The 18,823-nt window shown below is 55.7% G+C and overlaps 1 protein-coding gene across 2 annotated transcripts in view; it reads left to right on the forward strand.

Annotated features, from left to right (window-relative positions):
* Positions 1-18,823, forward strand: part of Unc5a (unc-5 netrin receptor A) — a 56,263-nt gene that overhangs the window by 29,082 nt on the left and 8,358 nt on the right. Inside the window, exons 2-7 of one of the 2 annotated variants that reach the window (XM_005355224.2) lie at positions 11,693-11,914; positions 16,455-16,598; positions 16,832-16,935; positions 17,077-17,257; positions 17,861-18,028; positions 18,608-18,772. In XM_005355224.2, coding sequence (XP_005355281.1) covers positions 11,693-11,914; positions 16,455-16,598; positions 16,832-16,935; positions 17,077-17,257; positions 17,861-18,028; positions 18,608-18,772 — 984 coding nt within the window. The remainder of the gene's footprint in view (positions 1-11,692; positions 11,915-16,454; positions 16,599-16,831; positions 16,936-17,076; positions 17,258-17,860; positions 18,029-18,607; positions 18,773-18,823) is intronic. The other variant, XM_005355225.2, reaches the window with a different exon arrangement.

Genomic DNA, 18,823 nt, shown 5'->3' on the forward strand with positions numbered 1-18,823 from the left:
GGGGGGATTCCACCCTGACTGCATCAAGACGAGAGGGTGTGGCAGGAATGAGGGTTCTGGGATCTCAGGCCCAGAGAGGGGCAGTGGCTAACCTCAGGTTGCATAGTAAGGGTTGGCCCACTTCTCTTCTTCCTCCATGCTCCCTTGAGCTTCTTCTCTCTGTTTCCTCCAGCTCCATGTTCTTCTCCCAAGACCTCAGGAGCCTATTAAATGCTAGGAAAGATAATGAACCAACCAGGAAAACATGGAAATCAATATTGGGAGAAAAAGTACGGCTGCCGTTAAGTGAAATAAACAAGCTGGTAATTATTTGGACAGCAGATAATTAAAATGGGGTGAGGGCTCATTACTATATTGTCAGGGGTGTGATGGCCATGGCCAGACAGCCTCTTCCCAGCTCGAAGACTGGAGCCAGGCCTGGGCTCCTTCCCTCCTCTCGGGGTCCCCAGCTCCCACTGCCTCTACTTGTCTGCAGCAGCCTTTGCTCCTTCCTTGGCTGCAGTCTGAAGCACAGACTGAAAGTCAGCCAGCCCAGGCCGCTCCCTGCCTCTTCCTTTCCCAGACAGAGCATCACTTGGCTCTTGAGGTTCCTCGGCCTCTAGAGGAGACAATGTCTCAGGCCTCAGGTAAAGGTAGGCACCAGTTGATCACACTGAAGCCACAGGCACCTGTGGATGGCAGTTGCCTGGCCTCAGGGCATCCACTGAAGGCTGGGAAAGTAGGTTCAGGCAGGAGGGTGAGTGCTGGCCAGGAGAAAGAAACAGCACTGGAGTGATTACAGAGCCAGGGTGTGTGACACAGGCTCACGGTCAGGGAGGGGACTTCCCCTTGCCCTGGTGTGACCCTAATTTGTAAAGCTGAGAGACCTTGGGCATTGTCTCCTCGGGCTTTGGCCTGCCAGCTTGTTTGGCCAACACAATATCTAAAATATTTAAATCAGTCATCAGCGTTCTACTGTGGGAGGCTCTACACCAGTGTTGCTTTCCAATGTCTCAGCCAGCCTGCCTGAGTGGTGGCCATTGCTGGATTGAGCTGACCCCAGGGTGGGCACAGCACCCCTCACTCTGTCTCTCCAGCCGAGTGCTGGGCCACCCAGGTCCAAAGTGGCCAGGCCAGGATCGGAGCCGAAAGGAAACTGCTGTCACTGACCTCCAAACTCCAGCCCCCAGCAGGACACTGCAGAGAAGGGGTGGCAGGGATCTGGGTGTGTCTTAGTTCTGGAGCCTGTCCTGGCACTAGCTCTGTAGACCAGGCTGGCCTCGAACTCACAGAGCTCCAGCTGCCTCTGCCTCCTATGTGCTGGGATTAAAGGCGTGCGCCACCACTGCCCGGCTCCTTAGTTAGAGTTTCTATTGCTGCAGTGAAACACCATGACCAAAAAGCAAGTTGGGGAGGAAAGGGTTTATTTGACTTCCACTTCCACATTGCTGTTCATCACTGAAGGAAATCAGGGCAGGAACTCAAGCAGGGCCGGAACTTGGAGGCAGGAGCTTATGCAGAGGCCATGGATGGGAGCTGCTTACTGGCTGCTCACGCTGCTTTCTTATAGAACCCAGGACCACTAGCCCAGGGATGGCACCACCCACCGTGGACTGGGCACTCCCCCATTGATCACTAATTGAGAAAATGCTTTATAGCTGGATCTCATGGAGGCATTTCCTCAACCGAGGGTCCTTTCTCTCTGATGATTCTAGCTCATGTCAAATTGACGCACAAAAACCAGCCAGTACAGGTGCGCAGTCTGAGGGAGGAGGCCACCGCCTGCAAGCTGGCCTCTGACCGCCCATGAACGGTCCAAGAACAAGCCTCTTATACCCAGGAGGGATGGCCCACAGGAGGTCATGTGACTTGGGAATTCGTGGGGCTGGAAGCATGTGTGCCCTGTAGGGTGGAGGGCTTGCAGAGGCTGGGCCTGCACCAGATGGCACAGGAGTGGGAGGAGCGGGTCTCTGGCCTGTGAGGTTGCAGCCCTGGGGTTATAGCTGAGGTAAGGGGGAGAAGATGAGGTCGGCTGGGTGGCCTGGCAGCAGTGGAGAAGTAGGCAGGAGAGAGGCTTAAAGGCAGATGGGGCGAGACCAGCAGGTGGGCAGAGTCCTGGATTCTCTTGAGGTGCCTTGGGAGCTGGTGACTGAGCTGACAGGAAGTCCTGGGGAAGTTAAGACTCAGGAGTTCCTGGGCTGTCTTAGACTGTGCTCCATGACAGGAGCTGGGGAGCCAGTTGAGAAGCCATGGGTAGGAGCTTGGCCCACCATAATGTCTGGGTTTCCGCGGACCGCTTCCTATATTAAGAGTGGGGTCCAGGATTTAACTTCTGATTACTGGAGCGCCAGTGAGCTGGAGATGTGGTCCCATGAGGTGGTCCATGGTCTGGCGTGGGCATGGCTCAGGCGGACGGTGGGCTCATGGGTGTTAGAGGGTGGGTCATACACAGCAGACGTGGTTCTGGGGGCTGTACCAGGATTTCCTGCCATGGTGACTAGACCGCTCCCTGGGGCAAGACCTGAGCCTAGCCGTGCTCCACATACAAGATTTGCTGACCACTCCTGCCCCAGGGAGCCCCTTGCCTGCCAGGTAGGAATCGGTGCTTCACTAGCCTGGACGTGAGTTTCTTCACCTGTAAGTTGCGGAATGAAAATGATAGGTTTTTGCCTCCTGGACTCCTTGAGGGTTGAAATGAGAAGGCAGCACGCTGTGGTCACAACTTCTGGATGCAGGGTGACTGCCATCCTGGAGGGTTGCACAGGATCCCTGGGCTGATGACTGTGACCCACCTTGTGTCTGCAGCCTTCAGTCCCAGCCCAGCCCCAGAGCCGCTCTGGCCGAGCTCCGTTAAGCCCGTGAGATATGAAACACCATCACATCCAGGATGGGGTATTTAATTAAATTAACTGCCAGCAGCATTGTAAAGACGCCGATGGGGTCATAAACAGCCACATAGGCAGTGGCCATCCATCAACCCTGTGTGTTTGCCAAGGGCCACACCTGGCTGCGGTGGGATGGCCACTCTGGGATGTGGAACTACTCACATCCTTTCTTAGCTTGTGAATTAAAGGTAGGGGGGTACTTGGGTGCTGACAGGAGGTGGACACCCTCCAGCCGGGAGGCCAGTAGAGTTGCCCCTAATCCATAGGCAGTGTGAGGATGCCCTCACTCTTCAGCTGCTGGCTGTGTGACCTTGAATGGGTGGCTCTCCCTCTCTGGTCCTGAGCAGTCACTAGACAGACAAGAGGACTCCCTCTTCTCCAGCCTGCCTCCCTCCTCTCTGATGTTCCCAGCACCCTCCTGGCCTCCTGCCCTGCAGGGAACCATGCCAGCCAGTTCTTTTATGTCTCCTTCAGCTGAAGCTGCCATCGCCCTGGCAAGACTCATGGGCCGCCTTGCACTGAGTAGTGATGAGGGACCTGGGCCCGCCATTGCCAGGTGGCGGGTGGAGGAGGACACACTGTCCACAGGCACGCGTGCCCTCACCACCTCCACCTCCATGAAAACTAGGAGAAGGCCCACAGCCGCATGCCACCGGCAAAGTCAAAGCAGGAAAAAGTCTCCTTCCTCTTTCCCTTCTCCCCCCTTCTCCCCGGGCTCTGTGACCACATAATTACCCCGGATTCCATTCTATTTAATTGTAGCTTATTAAATTCTAACCAGCCAATTATCAACCACAATTACAGCTTAATTCAGGGACACAATAGCTATTTTATCGTTTGTTAATCAAATGCTTATTTAGACCTCAGTTTTATTAACTATTTCTCAGGCCTGGAGGCAAGGCCCCTTGGCAGGGGCCGGGGGTCCTGAGTAGGGCCCAAGGGTCTGTCCCATCACAGCTCCTCCAGAGCTTTCAGGTTCCCTTTGCTGGTGGGTTCCTAGTGATGACAGCCATGTCACTCAAGGGGGGGGGGTGCTGGATAGAGTTGGAACACCTGGTTAGTTCGTCAGCACACCTGAACACGGGACACTGTACTCCTTGCCAGGCCCCCGGTGGGTGCTGAGTGGATGCTGCTGTGTGCCTCAGTTCGAGAAAGAGCAGGGGACCTCAGGTTGTGGCAGGTACCTGCAGAGTAGATTGGGGAGCAGATACAGTGTGGCCATGGGGACTCCCAGAGGAGGTGACACTAGAGCTAAGGCTGAGGGTCTGAGAGGGGCAGCTCTCGGAAGAGGGACACAGGGCATGTGCAAAGGCCCAGTGGTGGAGTAAGTTTGGTGAGTTCGAGAGACGGGTGAGGAGGGTGAGGTGGTGGTTCTGGCAGAGCCAGGCTGAGGAAATGCCCATGTTGTAACTACCATACTTGCGGGGGATGTGGCTGGTGTCACGTGCATTTCTCTTCTGTGCAACAGGAGGCAGTTAGGATTGCAGTGCAGCTCCAGCATGCCTGGTCTGCAGCAGCCAGGGCAGGGTGTCCGGCCACCATCCTTGGAGCTAGTCCATAAGGCCACACTCCTCCTTGGCATGCAGTCTGCCTGCTTGTCTTCACCATGGTTGTGGCTCTCCTTGTGTCCAAGCCCCTGGAACCCACTGGGGACGAGGGTGACTTTCTTCCAATCCTGGAATGGTGGCTTCTGCTTCTATGACACCTTCCATGCACATATTACCATGGAAACCAGAGTGTGTGCACGCATGTGTCTGAGAGCAGGTCGGGAACAGCCATACCTTCCAAGACACTGTGGGGTCTCTCCCACTCCCGTCCCTTCCTTGTACATGATCCTAAATGGAAGGGACCACCGCTGTCACCACAGCCTGGGTGTCAACCTGTCCCCCAGGGAGTCCTGGGTGGCTAGGAGCTACAAATGAAGAGACAGATGACCAAGGGGGTCACTGCTCTGACCCTGCCTCCTCCTGTGGGGTCACCACTGCGCATCCTTTCACAGATGGGGAGATGTGGCTCTTTCTAGGCTGCAGCCAGACTGAAGCAGTTGGTGGGCAGTGCCAAGGGCTGCTAGGTTTCTAGGGAGCATTTCTGGAACCCTGTCTTCGCTTTCAGACAAGTGCTCTGAGTTGCCGCCTGGAACCCCACGTGCCCCCCTTCCCAGACCTGCAATCTGCAGGTGTAGGGGACTTGTGGTCTGCAGGGGTAGGAGACTTGCTACCTCCCTCTCCTGCCCTTCTGCCTGTGCTTTCTCTCTCCCGGCTCCCTCTCACCTCTCCTCCCTTCCTCCCAGAATGTATGTATCCTTCTATATTAGGCCTCTGTAGGCAAACTTCCCATTATGGAATTTTTAAAAAAAAACAATAATTAAAATAAGTCTTGGAGCTGTTTCAAGCCTAGAGGAATCCCAACCCTGCATGTCTGCAGCCCCCCCCTCGCTCCTGTACCCCTCTGCACTCCTCTGCCGTGCCCAGTGGCTCATGGTCTGGAGACTACTCCCCCTACAGGAAGGTCTCTGCCTTCCCAGAGCTCACTTCTGTTTTCTGAGGAAGCCATTTCTCTTCCCAGTGAACTGCTTGATTTGCTGATTGATTGGAAGGGAACAGAGAGAGTTTGCGCTTTCTACTTCCTGCCCTTTGTTTCTGGGTGCTGGTCCTTTCCCAGGTAATGAGTTCAGCATTCATTGAGCAAACCCTCTCTGGGCGCTTGCTATGTGTCGGACACTGGTTTGGCTCTGGAGATAGGTAGGAGGTAAAAACACTCCTGTCACTGGCTTTGAGGCATTGACATACCTAAAACTGGCTATATGGTTGTTGTCTCTGGGCTCAGAGGAGTGTGGTCGGCACTGTCTGGGGTCAGGAAAACTTCTGGCAAGAAGGGAAGTTTGAGCAGGCATTACAGGTGGAGCAGAAGCCTCCAGAAGATAGGAAATGTGCAAACAGCTCAGTGGAGCAAAGGGTCCTGACTTCAGGTGGCTTCAGCTAAGGAAAGAACTGGCCACCTTGGCTGGAAACCCAGCCTTACCTGGTGGAATTCCAGGCCTCAGTGGCTGCTGAGACGTCCACTTGTCTGGCCTTCTGCCATCTCCAGTTTACTGCTTCAGACCTCACCTTGTGTTTGGCCTTGCTCTGGCAGACACGGCATGCAACAGAGTGACTCCAGGGCCACCCAGAGCTCTGAACCTGTCCCTCATCCCAGCCAAGGTCTCGGACTCCCATCTCTGCAAAGGGGGATCTGTAGGACCAGGAGCCAGGCAGGGTGGAGTAGGGTCAGCCACGTGGCTTGCTGAGTGTTGGCTTTCTTGGAAGAAAAACAGGTGTTGTCAGCCAGAATGTTGGACGGAGGCAGAGCCTGGAACAGGATGTGCTAAAGCCCTTGAGGGATTCCAAGTTGTCAAGATGCCACCTGATGTAGAGGGAGTCCCCGGGGTGAGGCCAGAGGGGAAGCTCAAGCCCCAGACCAAAGGCAACATTTTCCTGAAGCAGTTCTCGCTGCCTGCCTTCCTGGGCATCCACATTTCCTGGGGAGCTGAGACACCCAGGCCAGAGAGACCTGTGAAGAGCCATCACCTATGAACAAGCCTTTGGGAGCTCCTCCCCCAGCTCAAAGCAGTTGGGGGACACAACACACAGGGCTGGGGAACAGCCCCCACTTCAGACCTAGTCTATGTTTTTGCCAAGGGGCAGGGCTGGCCATCCTGCCCCTGGCTCTGGCTGTGCTCACCTCACCCAGGGGTGCTGGGAGGATGGAAGGAGCGGGTGGTAGGAAGAGGTAGCAGGGTGCTGGCTGTGCTGGTGAAAGAGCTCTCTTCTGGCTGCAGCTGTGGGAGGCCAGGTGACATCCTGCCCCCACCCCTCCTACCCTGCTGACTGGGATGAAGCCTTACTTAGTAAATGCAACCTCACTAATAGCTTTGATTAATCGCACCTCATATTTTCGTGGTACTTTTAAAAATAAAACATTTGAAAGCATGTTCACACCCACCCTGGGCCTCTGAGATACACAGGAAGCTCTTATCTTCCCCACAGCAGTGAGGAAAGTCAAGCTCAGCTTCACACAGAGACATGTCCAACGTACCTGAGTAGAACAGAGTATCCTGCAGTGAGGGACCCTGGGGACCTGCAGCTGCCGGTAGGCTTCTCTGCCCGCTCTCTGGGTCTTCTTGTAGACCAAGAAGGAGGGGCTACCTTGCACAGCTTTTAATTTTTAGGGAGAATTGGGGTCATTCAGTCATTCAGTAAACATTTTACAGCCATCTAAGCCAGACCTGGGCTCCTGCCCGTGGGAGTCGTGGTCTGAAGAGAGGCTGCACACAGTCAAACCCACCACAGTTCTATGTGGAGCCTGTATCCTGGAAGGAGGCTCATGGGATGGAGCAGATGCTCAGGTGGGTGACTGTCCTGACTTCATCTCTGCTGTGATAAAAATATCAAAACGAAAAGCATCTTCCCTTTAGCTCGCAGCTCCAGGTGACAGTCCATTATTGTGGGGAAATCAAGGTGGCGGGAGTTTGAAACAACTGATCACGTGACATCAGTCAAGAGCAGAGAAGAATACAAGAATGCTCAGCCAGCTTTCTCTGCTCTCATACAGTCCGGGATGCCCTGCCCTCGGTGGGGTGCATCCTCCCCCACAGACGTGTCCCCAGACAGTGCTCACAGACACCCTTATCTAGACAGTGCCCACAGACGTGTCCACAGACACCCTTATCTAGACAGTCCCCAGACAGTGCCCACAGACGTGTCCACAGACACCCTTATCTAGACAGTCCCCAGAGACACCCTTATCTAGACAGTCCCCCCACAGACGTGTCCACAGACAACCTTATCTAGAAGATCCCTCATCAATACTATCTCCCAGGAGCTTCTCAATTGTGGAACGTTGATAGTTAAACTAATCCCCGTGACAGTGTGGACCTGAGACCCCCGACGAGCAGGCTACTTCACTGATACATCCCAGGGGGACTGAATGGGCCAGGCACCTGCTGTACACATCCATGCCTACCCTCCCCCAAGACCCTCCCCCAAGGTACTGTCTTTGCATGTGAAACCCCAAGTTCCTCCTGGGTCTTAAAGTCCTCTATTTCTTCTTCCTCTGCAATTTTGTGACACACACCCACATACACACGCCCCCAGTCCTGCTCTGACCATGCTGGTCTCAAGAAAGCCCAGTTACTTCCTGTACCCTTACTATACCCTTTTAAACCTAAGCGCTCTTTAACCTGGCCATGGCTCAAAATCCCCTCCTGAGCCTGCTTCCCTCTGGGTCCCTGCTACCCCATCTGAAGTATCACCTCTCCCTTCTCCCACACTCCTGTCGGTATGGGCAGTGCTTGAACTGGGTTTTGTTTTCCCAAGCCTCTCGGAGAGGGCTGCTTGCCTGCCTCTGCAGGGTCCAAGCCCGGAATGGCCTCTGGGTGTGCCAAATAAGTGTTCATTTCCCATCACAGAAGAGGTAGCAGGTTCCCTTACCCAGGACTCTCTTGTCTCTTTGTGCCACTGGCCGTAGGGGTTCATCTAGTTTTCTTCCTGTTTGTAGCTACCACCCTCTGGCCCCCAGCCTGTCTCTTCATGTACACACACTTGCACATGCATGTAGACATGCATGCTCACCCCTCATCCCCAAGTAGACATGGTGAAGGGGACTGCTAGGCTGTTGCTCCTGTCTTGCTGGGTGCAGCATGGTCAGGAGTGCCAGCTTCTGACAAAGTGAGCAGCCAAACTCTCGAGAGAGAAGCAGGGACGACTCCTCACTTCAGGGCTAAACCATCCCACGTACCTGGCCAGCAGTCCCTGGTGACCACAGCCTCCTCACAGCAGCCCTAGAAGGGTACTGGTTCTCATCCTGCGGGTGGGCGGAGCAGGCTTCCAGATGTGGCAGCGAGCCCCACACTTGTCCCCTCCCATGCAGCTCCAGGAGCCTCCTGCAGTCAAAGTGTGCCCCGTGTTTGGCCCTCAGCATCTCTGGGGGTGACAGCAATAGGTATCCATCCCCAGTCTGCACTGTGAATACCTATCCTAAGTAGCTTTGAGACAGACAGCAGGGACCAGGACTGGGGGACTGGCTGGGGAGGACAGAAGTTTTGACCACCCACCTGTGTCTCCTGTGGTGAGAGCTGCCATGGCAGTGAGGGTAGGCTCCAGTGCAGAGGGCAGGATGTATAGTCTGCAGGCTAAGATGGGCGTGCGAGGTGGGAAGAGAGTAGGCCTCTCTGTAACCAAATGGGAGGGGTGACAGATGCCAGAATGGAATGTTCAAGGGTCTTGCCCCCATCTTCAGACACCCCTTCAAACAGGCAAACAGTGGAAGCAGAACCAGCAGGCCCACTGAGGCAGCAGGGAATGGGATGTCTGAACCAACTAGAGAAGTCAAGTGCTTCATAGCAGGGTCCTAGGTCATTTGGGTCTGAGTTTGCAGTGCTGGGTCCTGTCCTTGATGGCAGGGGTTATAGAGAAAGTTGGCCCACACCGTGGCAGGAGGCGGCTAAGGCTGTCCATGCTACGTGCAGTGTAGTTCAGGTATGAGAACTCTCAGGAACATATGGGCAGGGGTAGTGTGCAGATGCCCACCATGGGGGCTACCAAGAGAGAAGCCAGTTCTGAGCACCCAGACAGCACCCTGCTGTCCCTAGAGGACTTGGCCCAAATACACCACTCACCCATAAGTGTCCTTGACAGAGGACAGGGCTACAGCCTGGAAGGGACCCCTGGGGCCTCCTGATAAATACCCTCACCCCAGAAGGGGGAGGGAGACCACACCAGAGTGGCGTGACGGAGGCCCTGGAGAAGTGAGCTATGTCCCTTATTGGTCACAGTACATTTATTTTTCATTAGCAGTTAAATGCAGACATGAGGGATTGTGCTGGGTTCAGCAGGCGGCTGACGTGAGTAGGGCTTGTCGCGCTGATCGATAGAGAGGCGGGAGACTTGAGCGCCCACTCCCTGCCTCACACCCCACCAGGGACCCATGCCCATCCAGCTCTGATCAAAGAGACAGGCCCCAGCTATGATGCTGAGCCTCCGCCAGTTAAGGGGAGGTCTGCAGAAGCCGACCCAGACCTGCCCTGAAGACCTGTGGTGGCTCCACAGGGCCCTGCCTTGAGGCTAGCTTGGCTGTTCATGTGTGCAGTTCTGGGGCTACTGAGATGCTGTGGCTTGTCCAATCTCATGTCTTGAGAGGCTAGCATGTCTGCCAGCACTCACTTACATACACCCACGATCTAGAGCTGCCTCCTGAGCCCCCAGTCGTCTCCCCCCCCCCTGCACCTTTGCTCTCCAGACCTCAGGGGTCTGCATGCGCCTTAAAATGCACCAGTGAGCCAGACTCAGACTTCAAGCATTCCCTGAGCTTGAAGGCTGTGGGTGGAGCTTAAGGGTGGAGCATGTGCTCAGTCTCCAGCACCGCCCACCATCACACACACAGAGGGAGGGAGGGAGAGAGAGAGAGAGAGAGAGAGAGAGAGAGAGAGAGAGAGAGAGAGAGAGAGAGAGAGATTGAGATTGAGTGGGTCAGAGGGTGGTCCTCCTGAGGGCAGGGTCAGAGCTGGGGTTCTAGGGAAGGGACTTCTGCTGGGGTCTCACATCTGGTAGCATAAGGTCTGGATTCTCCCCCATCTGTCCTAATCTTCCACGTTCCGGGACCGAACAGGCTCGACAGAGGGTCTTCTGGGAAGGGCAACTCCATTTTCCCTGCCTGCCTGTGTTCTTGCCTTTATTACAGTGCCGTAGGAATGGGGGGGGGAGCGGGGAAGAACAGGTTTGCAGCCGAGGGGCCAGGGAGGCAGCGGCAAGGGAGACTTAAAAGAAGGAATGAGGTCTGGAGGGGGGGGCAGAGGACCGTGCTGACAGCCTCCACCTTCCTGAGGAGGCTGTTCAGAGCAGCCTGCCTCTTTAGGCAGAACCCCCACGAACCACTGGAGTGACCCCATCTCACAGATGCAAAGCCAGTGACTTCACCTAACTTCCCAAGGTCACCCGTACCGGGGAACAGAACACACTTCCTGGGAGTGACCCCGCTTTCTGTGCCTGGAGGCCCCATTGATGTGTGTGTTGGTGGGAAGTTACTGCAACTTTGAGAGAGCTGGTCAGGCCAGCGGGGCCGCTCAGTGATCGGCACCCCACCCTTTGGGGCGGGGTCCTGCTGGTAGACAGACAGCTCAGACTGCTCTGGGGAGTTTACCTCCACCCATGCCTCAGAGCCAATTACCCGTGTAATTAGTAACAAATGACCTGTGGGCTGGTGGTAGGTTTGAGTTAAAATTAGAAGGAAACCCATATTCAGGTCTCCTGGAGTGGATGGGAAGCGGCTCAGGGCCTGGAACTTCCAGGAAGACTCTTCCGGCATCCACCCTAACATGCCCCCCATTATCCTCACCAACCCTTTCCCCCAGTCCACCCCCTTGTTACCGTACAAAATTCCATCCTGGGTACATTCCCCTGCCTCTCTCCACTCACCTGGTACTTTAATGGCACCTATCTGACTTGCCAGGGCCCTCCACTTTCACCTAGACCTGCTGGGACACGGGCATGCAGGGCCAAATCCCAAAACTTATCCTAGGAGAATATGGAGTTTTCACTGCTGTCTTATGTCCAAGGCTCCCTGAGTGCTGATACCTGCCTTAGCCACGCTGGGAGACCCTCGTCTTCAGAAGGTCATGGGTCCTTTCTTTCGCTGACTTGCAGATAAGGACACAGGCTAGGAAATGTTGTCAGTGGCTCAGCCTGCATTTAGTTATTCCCTTGGTCCCACCCAAAGCCGGGCTTTTGCTATGCCAGCTGCCTCGGCCGGTCTCAGAAAGGCCAGACTTACCTCTTCCCGTCCTCCTCCCACAGGTGCCCAGCAGAGTGCCACAGTGGCCAGTCCAGTGCCTGGTGGCAGCCCAGATCTGCTTCCCCACTTCCTGGTGGAGCCCGAGGACGTGTACATTGTGAAGAATAAGCCCGTGCTGCTGGTGTGTAAGGCTGTGCCTGCCACCCAGATCTTCTTCAAGTGCAATGGGGAGTGGGTACGCCAGGTGGATCACGTGATTGAGCGCAGCACTGACGGCAGCAGCGGTGAGTCCTGGATGTGGTCCCTGGATGGAAGGCAGCTGTGGTCACTGGAAGACAGCAGCTGGCCCTGAGGGTCTGTGAGTACCTGCAAGCTGCAGGACCAGGTGCAGCCGCCTCCTGGCTAGTTCCTTTCTAGATCACCAGGGAAGGCAGAACCCCCACACCTGGCACTCTGTGAATATACAAAGGTCTTCTCTGGGACATCACCTGACCATTAGCTTGGGACGTAAGAGGGAAGCCCCCCCCCCACACACACACACATTCATCCACTGAAATTCCCCAGGGTCTTCCAGCAATTAACAAAATCAGGGAAGCCTGTCCAGAGGCGCCTGCAAAGAAACGGGGTAGAACTGAGTAGGCGCCACACGATAAGAATGCATTCTCTGGTTGTTTTTTGCTCTGTTCAAGCACGCTTGTGTCATTTCACAGTCCCTCTGCTGGAGACACAGTCCCCCAAGAAAGGCAGGCAGTAGCTGACTTCTTAGTAAGAGGAGAGCAGAGTTGAGGCATGCTCCTCTGGGGAGGCTAAGTGATGGAGAACTCGGAAATGGCCAGAGAGAGAAGAGGTGAAAATACCCTGACCAAGGACATAGCCCAAACAAAGGCCAGCCATGCACACAAGAGAACCCAAGGAATGCCACTGACCTATGGCACTTCAGACCGCAGAGTGACGTGACCAGAACCGTGGGTGACACAGGATGGGGGCCGACAGAAGCAGACCCAAGGGGACTCAGCTGACGGGTGGAGGGGCTCTAAGAGCAGCAGGCAAGACCAAGAAGTACTTACCCTCCTGTAGGACAGCAGCTCGCCCCTTGCCAGCCCCGGTCTCAGGTGACAGGTGGGTCGAGAGCCCTGCACTGGCTTCCAGTACTCCCCAAAAGCAGGGCCACAGAGGCAGCCATACTAACACGAACAGAACTGATACTAATGGCCACTAACACACATGGAGCCTTCTGGCTTAGGCCTGCATCTCTTTCCACCACAGCCTCAGCCAGCCTGTGATACAGCATACACCCCAGGAGACAGCCCATTTGAGATGTGTAGGCCACCAGAGTGAGGGTGAGCCACAGTGCCAGCCAGCCAGACAAGCAGTTCTGGGATCAGGACCCAGGAAGGTGACCCAGAGTGTGGCCTGTGCTGCAGGGAAGTGGGAATGGGTGGTGGCTGCTCTGGGAGGAGCTCTAGAGGAGAGCTGCGGCCTGGGAGGACAGTCAGAAGTGTTCTCTATTGTGAATGCAAGCCGAAGAGCCCTGGATTCAGACAGCATAACCTAGTCCCCGGAAGCAGTCTGGTCAACAGAGGAGACCGAGCGAGGCCTTGACCCTGACCTGCCCAGGACCCCCAGAGGGCTCCAATCAGGTCTCCTAGCCCACAAAGAGGATACCCATCCCCTGCCACCAGAGTTCACAGAGGTGGGATTCCTCCCTACCCTGTGCCAGCTCAGCCCCCCAGCAGAGGTCCTAAGGACTCTCTACTCCCCTGGCCTGTTCCTTAGGTTAGCAACTCCTGGCTGAGCACTGCATTCTGTACTGATCCAACTGTAGCCATACCTGCTGCTTGCCGTTTCCTTCCTGCAAACCCCCAAGTGTTCATTGCATACCGAGGTACTAAAGATTCGGCCCTCACAGCTCTCAAACTGCTGACTCCTGCCTGCAGGAGGAAGCTGGGGAGCATAGCTCAAGAAAGGTCTTGATAGTAGCAGTAGCTCCCAAGACTAGTGGTGCTGATGGCCTACTGACTGTGGGTGCACCTCCAGAACCCACATTATCTGGGCATGAGAACTGCAGGAAACACCCTTAAACCCTGAAGCAGTGTTTTAATCTGTGGACTGGAGGTTAACGGCCTTTTCAGGTTGAAGGGGAAACTGTAATTGCATAGGCAGGGTACCTCTTTATGTCATCATGAGCCCTGCCGTGGACCTGTCCATCCCCCCTCATCTTGCTGTCGCATTGTCTGCCTGAGACCCTGGCCCTTTCTGACTTCGCCTTGGCAGCACACACATGGACAGTCCCCACCCTATACTCCCATTGGCGCTTGTGCTGTCTGTCCTTCCACATAAACAGAGAAGCAGAATCATGGGGACTTACCCCACATAACCACCAGGTCCCTCTTCTGCCTTGAACTTCAAGGCTCAGGCCCCCAATGGCCAGCACATAAGAGTTCCCCGAGTTAATTTTCTCTCAGCTATGAATCAGAGTGCCACAAGGCCAGGAGAAAGGCTTTCCCTAACTATGCACAGAGGCCATGGCAAGAAGTGTCTTGCAAGTACACATACCAGACTCTGAACTGGTCTGGTCAGACAGGTGTGGCAGGGGTTAGCAGTCCACGCAGACCTGAGCCCTGGTCACTCATGTGTAAGGGCTACAGTGGCACAGGAGAGACTCTCACAAGGGACAAATGCCCATCCTTTGCCTTTGCTTCCCATCCAGAAGGCCAGGGGAAGCCTGGAATCTGTAAAAGCACTGGCCTCTGGTACAGAGTATAATTTATTGTTAAACTAGGTGCTTGTTAAAATCAGATAGAAGGACCCCACTTTGACTTCAGAGTGCCCAGATAACCCTCCGCCTCCCAGAAGCACTCAGCAAGTCCCCACTGCGGGTTCCCATGTGTGCGCTCTGCATTCATACACATACACAGCCCTAGTCTAGGCACCCTGCTTCCTCTCCAAGACTGGCACCCGCTCATATTTCCTAGTCAGGATCCGCTCCCAGGAACCAGGCTCCTTAATGAGCTGCTGGAAGGCAGGGCAGGGTCTAGTGTCCCCCTCCCCTCAGCCCTCAAAGCTTGTGGAGCTGAAAGTGCAGCCTAAAGCTAGGTCACTGTGGATGAACGCCCCCCACCCCTCCATTCACAGCAGCAGGAAGAAGATGTGGGGAGGGGGCTGAAGGAGGACAGAAAAACAAAGAAAGTACTTGGCTTAGTGCTGTGGCTCCTAAGCTGAGCTTCCCCTAGGTGGTGAATAACCTCCGTGTAGAGGAAGTCAGGGGCTTGGGGGCCATCAGTAGGCCTGCCCTCCACCCCTAGGACACTCAGAACAGGCCAGAGTGTTCTGGAGGTGGTCCATCTCTGACCCTGAGACAGAAGAAGGGAGAAGAGGCCCTGCTTCACCATGAGCCCAGCTTGGAGGCCCCAAGTGTGCATGTGCTTGACAGATAGCTGAGGCGCCCAGGCCCGGTGAAAGGCACCTTGGTTCTCAGCCCCACCCAACCCGACACCCGAGAGAGTAGGAACAGCAAGAGAAAGTGTCCGCAACAGAGATTGGTTGCCTACTAGTTATAGAAGCCAGAGGAGACTGTGGACACACACACACACACACACCTCTAAGAACTAGCCCGGGGATAGGACGAGCGATAGAAACATCTGGTCCCAGTGCTACAGCTGGAGAGACTCCATGAGGGTCTGGAAAGGGGTCAGGGAGACATGTTAGAGAAATGAAGAAGGAAAACAGTCTCCCAGGCTGGCTGGCTCAGCTGGGCTCCCTGCTCCTGCAATGCAACCCTAATTGAATTTCTCTGTTAACAATGGAAACACATTGGCGGCTGGCCTCTCTCTCTCTTTCTGATAAGCCAGTGACCCAAGGGAAATTGGGGTCAGGAGGAGGAGAAATTGGAAACAAACAGTCTTTTCTCACTCCTGGGACAGCGGTTTTGGCTGTAGACTAGGGGTGGGAAGTGGCGTGGAGACCCAGGCATCCTCCATTCTGGGTTGTCAAAGAGACTGGTCCCCCTCCCCTAAGCACCCACTGCCTGGTTCTGGATACTGCAGAAGGTGGGGATCTGAGTGGGGTGGCAGAAGGGTTTCTTCAGGCACATCCAGACTCCTTCAGCCACCAGCCCTCTTGACCCTTACTTGCTGACCTTTGCCTTCTTATACCGTAACACACACACACACCCATGGATGGATGATCACACTTAGGCCACCCCAGGCGTCTGTAGAACATAGACCACACTGGATTCAGACCACCCTGGTGCTTGTGGCAGATCAGGTGTTCTCTGCACCTGCTGCTCTATCCAGAGTGGGGCACCCCATGGAGCAGAGTTGGAGCAGTTCCAGGGGAGGGAGCGGCGTGAGTGAGATACCACCCTAGCGTGTGGGAAAGCCTGAGTCCCGGGAGTCTATTTCCATCCTGCCTAGCAGAGTAATGATAATAGCTGTTTCGTTATCACCTGTCAGATCTACCTGCTAACCCTCCAGGGAGGTTAGCAGACTTCCCTACCCTCCTGGGCCTACAGAGAGCTCAGCCTGTCTGCTCCACCCTTCCTCTAGGGGTTCCTAGAGGCCAAAACCTGCTGACCAAAGCTCCCAACTTCAGAGATTTTCCATCAGTGACTTACTGGACACAGGCCTCAGATGACAAAGTAGAACAACGGAAGTCCTAGCAACCATACTCCGTGTGTCCAGGAGATGTGTCAGCATCCCTTTTAGTCACGCTGGAGCCCCCTCCAGACTGAGGGGGGCTCACAGTGTCCACAAACTACTGTCAGTGGTGCAGGGTGTCAACCGTCTAGGACAGGGAGTCTCACTATAACCCTTGAACCGGCAGGGCTGCCGACCATGGAGGTTCGTATCAATGTCTCGAGGCAGCAGGTAGAGAAAGTGTTCGGGCTGGAGGAATACTGGTGCCAGTGCGTGGCGTGGAGCTCCTCGGGTACTACCAAAAGTCAGAAGGCCTACATCCGGATTGCCTGTGAGTCTACAAGAGCGGACCCTCGAGGGTATACCCTGGAGAGGGGATGGCAGGCTTCCTGGAGGTCATAGCCTTACCTTGATGGGTGGAGATGTCTGGGGACATAAATTCTCCCCGTGGTCCCCTGTGAACTTGTACTTTGTTCCATCACAGATCATGGTTCTTGCAGGACCAAGGGCCAAGAGCCAGTTGGGCTCAACCAGACATTTAAGGATACTGTTTTCTTCCTCCAGATTTGCGCAAGAACTTTGAACAGGAGCCACTGGCCAAAGAAGTATCACTGGAGCAGGGCATTGTACTGCCTTGTCGCCCCCCAGAAGGCATCCCCCCAGCTGAGGTGAGTGGGGCTGCAGGACCCACTCTACAGGGTCCCAGGGGCCCCAGACCTCCTATCCCATCTGAAGTCCAGGCTCCTGGCTGCCACCTCCGCAGTGGTCACTCTGTCGCCTGGTCAGGCCAGCATGGCTTCTCTCCCCAGGTGGAGTGGCTTCGAAATGAGGACCTCGTGGATCCCTCCCTTGACCCCAATGTGTACATCACACGGGAGCACAGCCTAGTGGTGCGGCAGGCCCGCCTGGCCGACACTGCCAACTACACCTGCGTGGCCAAGAACATCGTGGCCCGACGCCGCAGTGCCTCTGCTGCTGTTGTTGTCTATGGTGGGTCCTGGGGCTCCCCAGTCATAGGAAGAGGTACTGAGGTACCATCAGGGAAGTGATATGTGATTCGTAGGATGGCAAGGCATGGAGCAAGGGCCAGGCTGACCAGACAGTGTCCTGACTAGGAAAGAGGCCAGAGGTATGTCTGGGCAGAGGGAGGGGACAAGTGTTGGACACTGGTGAATGGGGCGCACAGTGCAAGAGGTGAAGAGGCAAGATGAGGCTCAGAGGAACTAAACAAGTCATCCTTGTGCTTCTCAGGCCCCAGAACGGGAAGTAGAGTCACATAAACTGGGACCCCCAAGAGCAGGCAGAGGGAGGTCACACATGATCTGCCCCTTCAGAAGCTGGGTTCCAGCTGGAGGTGCTCTGTGAGCTACAGTTTAGCCTGGCTGCCCTGACACTTGCCAAGAGAATAGTATCTGAAGGTGCTGCCAGGCCTCAGGGTCCAGCAGCCTGGGCTTGGCCCTCCTCAGCATCCCCCAGCACAGCGGCCCGCTCACTCCCAGCTCACAGGCCCTTTGCCCTCCTGCCCCATCCCTTGGACCAGCATGTCTGAGGAAGCCCCCGCTCCCTGACCCCAGTCCTTCTCTATCCGGCCAGTGAACGGTGGGTGGTCGACGTGGACTGAGTGGTCCGTCTGCAGCGCCAGCTGTGGGCGCGGCTGGCAGAAACGGAGCCGGAGCTGCACCAACCCGGCACCTCTCAACGGGGGCGCCTTCTGTGAGGGGCAGAATGTCCAGAAAACAGCCTGCGCCACTCTGTGCCCAGGTACCAGCGGCCACCGCCTCCTGCATCGTTCCTCACCACGCCATCTCCGTGGCCTGGCTCCATCGCACCCACCAGCCTGCCCCCCCATGGCTCCATCCCACCCGCCCGCCTCGCAGGGCCAGGCTCAGTCTGAGGTGGGGATCAGGGTGCAGTGCGGTCAGAGTCAGGGCTCGGTCTGTGCCCAGGCCTGGGCTCAATGTAGGGTCTAGGATGCAATCTGAAGACAGGATCTAGGCTCAGCCTGGGGCTGCACAATCCACCTGTGCCTGGGACCAGAAGGGCAGTCATGTGACTAACCGCCCTTACCACCTCAGGACCAGGACAGCCTCCCTGGGTGGGGAGAGCCAAGCAGCCCCTGGCATCATCGCGCCTCCCCGCCATTAGCATGTGTCATCAAGGTTAGCTGGACAGTTCAAGGTCTTGCAGATTGGAGAGCTTGATGCTGGCATTGTACCCAAGTCCAGGCCAGCTTGCCCTGCCTAGTCCAGATGACTAGTGGGGCACCCAGGCAGGCTACCCCGGGCCAGCTTCCTAAGTTGATGGTACTGTCTGCCCTCTGCCTGTGTCTCTCTTCTTTAGTGGATGGGAGCTGGAGTCCATGGAGTAAGTGGTCAGCCTGTGGGCTTGACTGCACCCACTGGCGGAGCCGCGAGTGCTCTGACCCAGCACCCCGGAATGGAGGTGAGGAGTGTCGGGGTGCCGACCTGGATACCCGCAACTGTACCAGTGACCTCTGCATGCACAGTGAGTCTTCTCTGCCCCAGGGGCCACATCAGTGTGCCAGAGTTACCCCTG

This window comes from Microtus ochrogaster, chromosome 16 (assembly GCF_000317375.1).
Source record: "Microtus ochrogaster isolate Prairie Vole_2 chromosome 16, MicOch1.0, whole genome shotgun sequence".
NCBI classification, from domain to species: Eukaryota; Metazoa; Chordata; class Mammalia; order Rodentia; family Cricetidae; genus Microtus; species Microtus ochrogaster.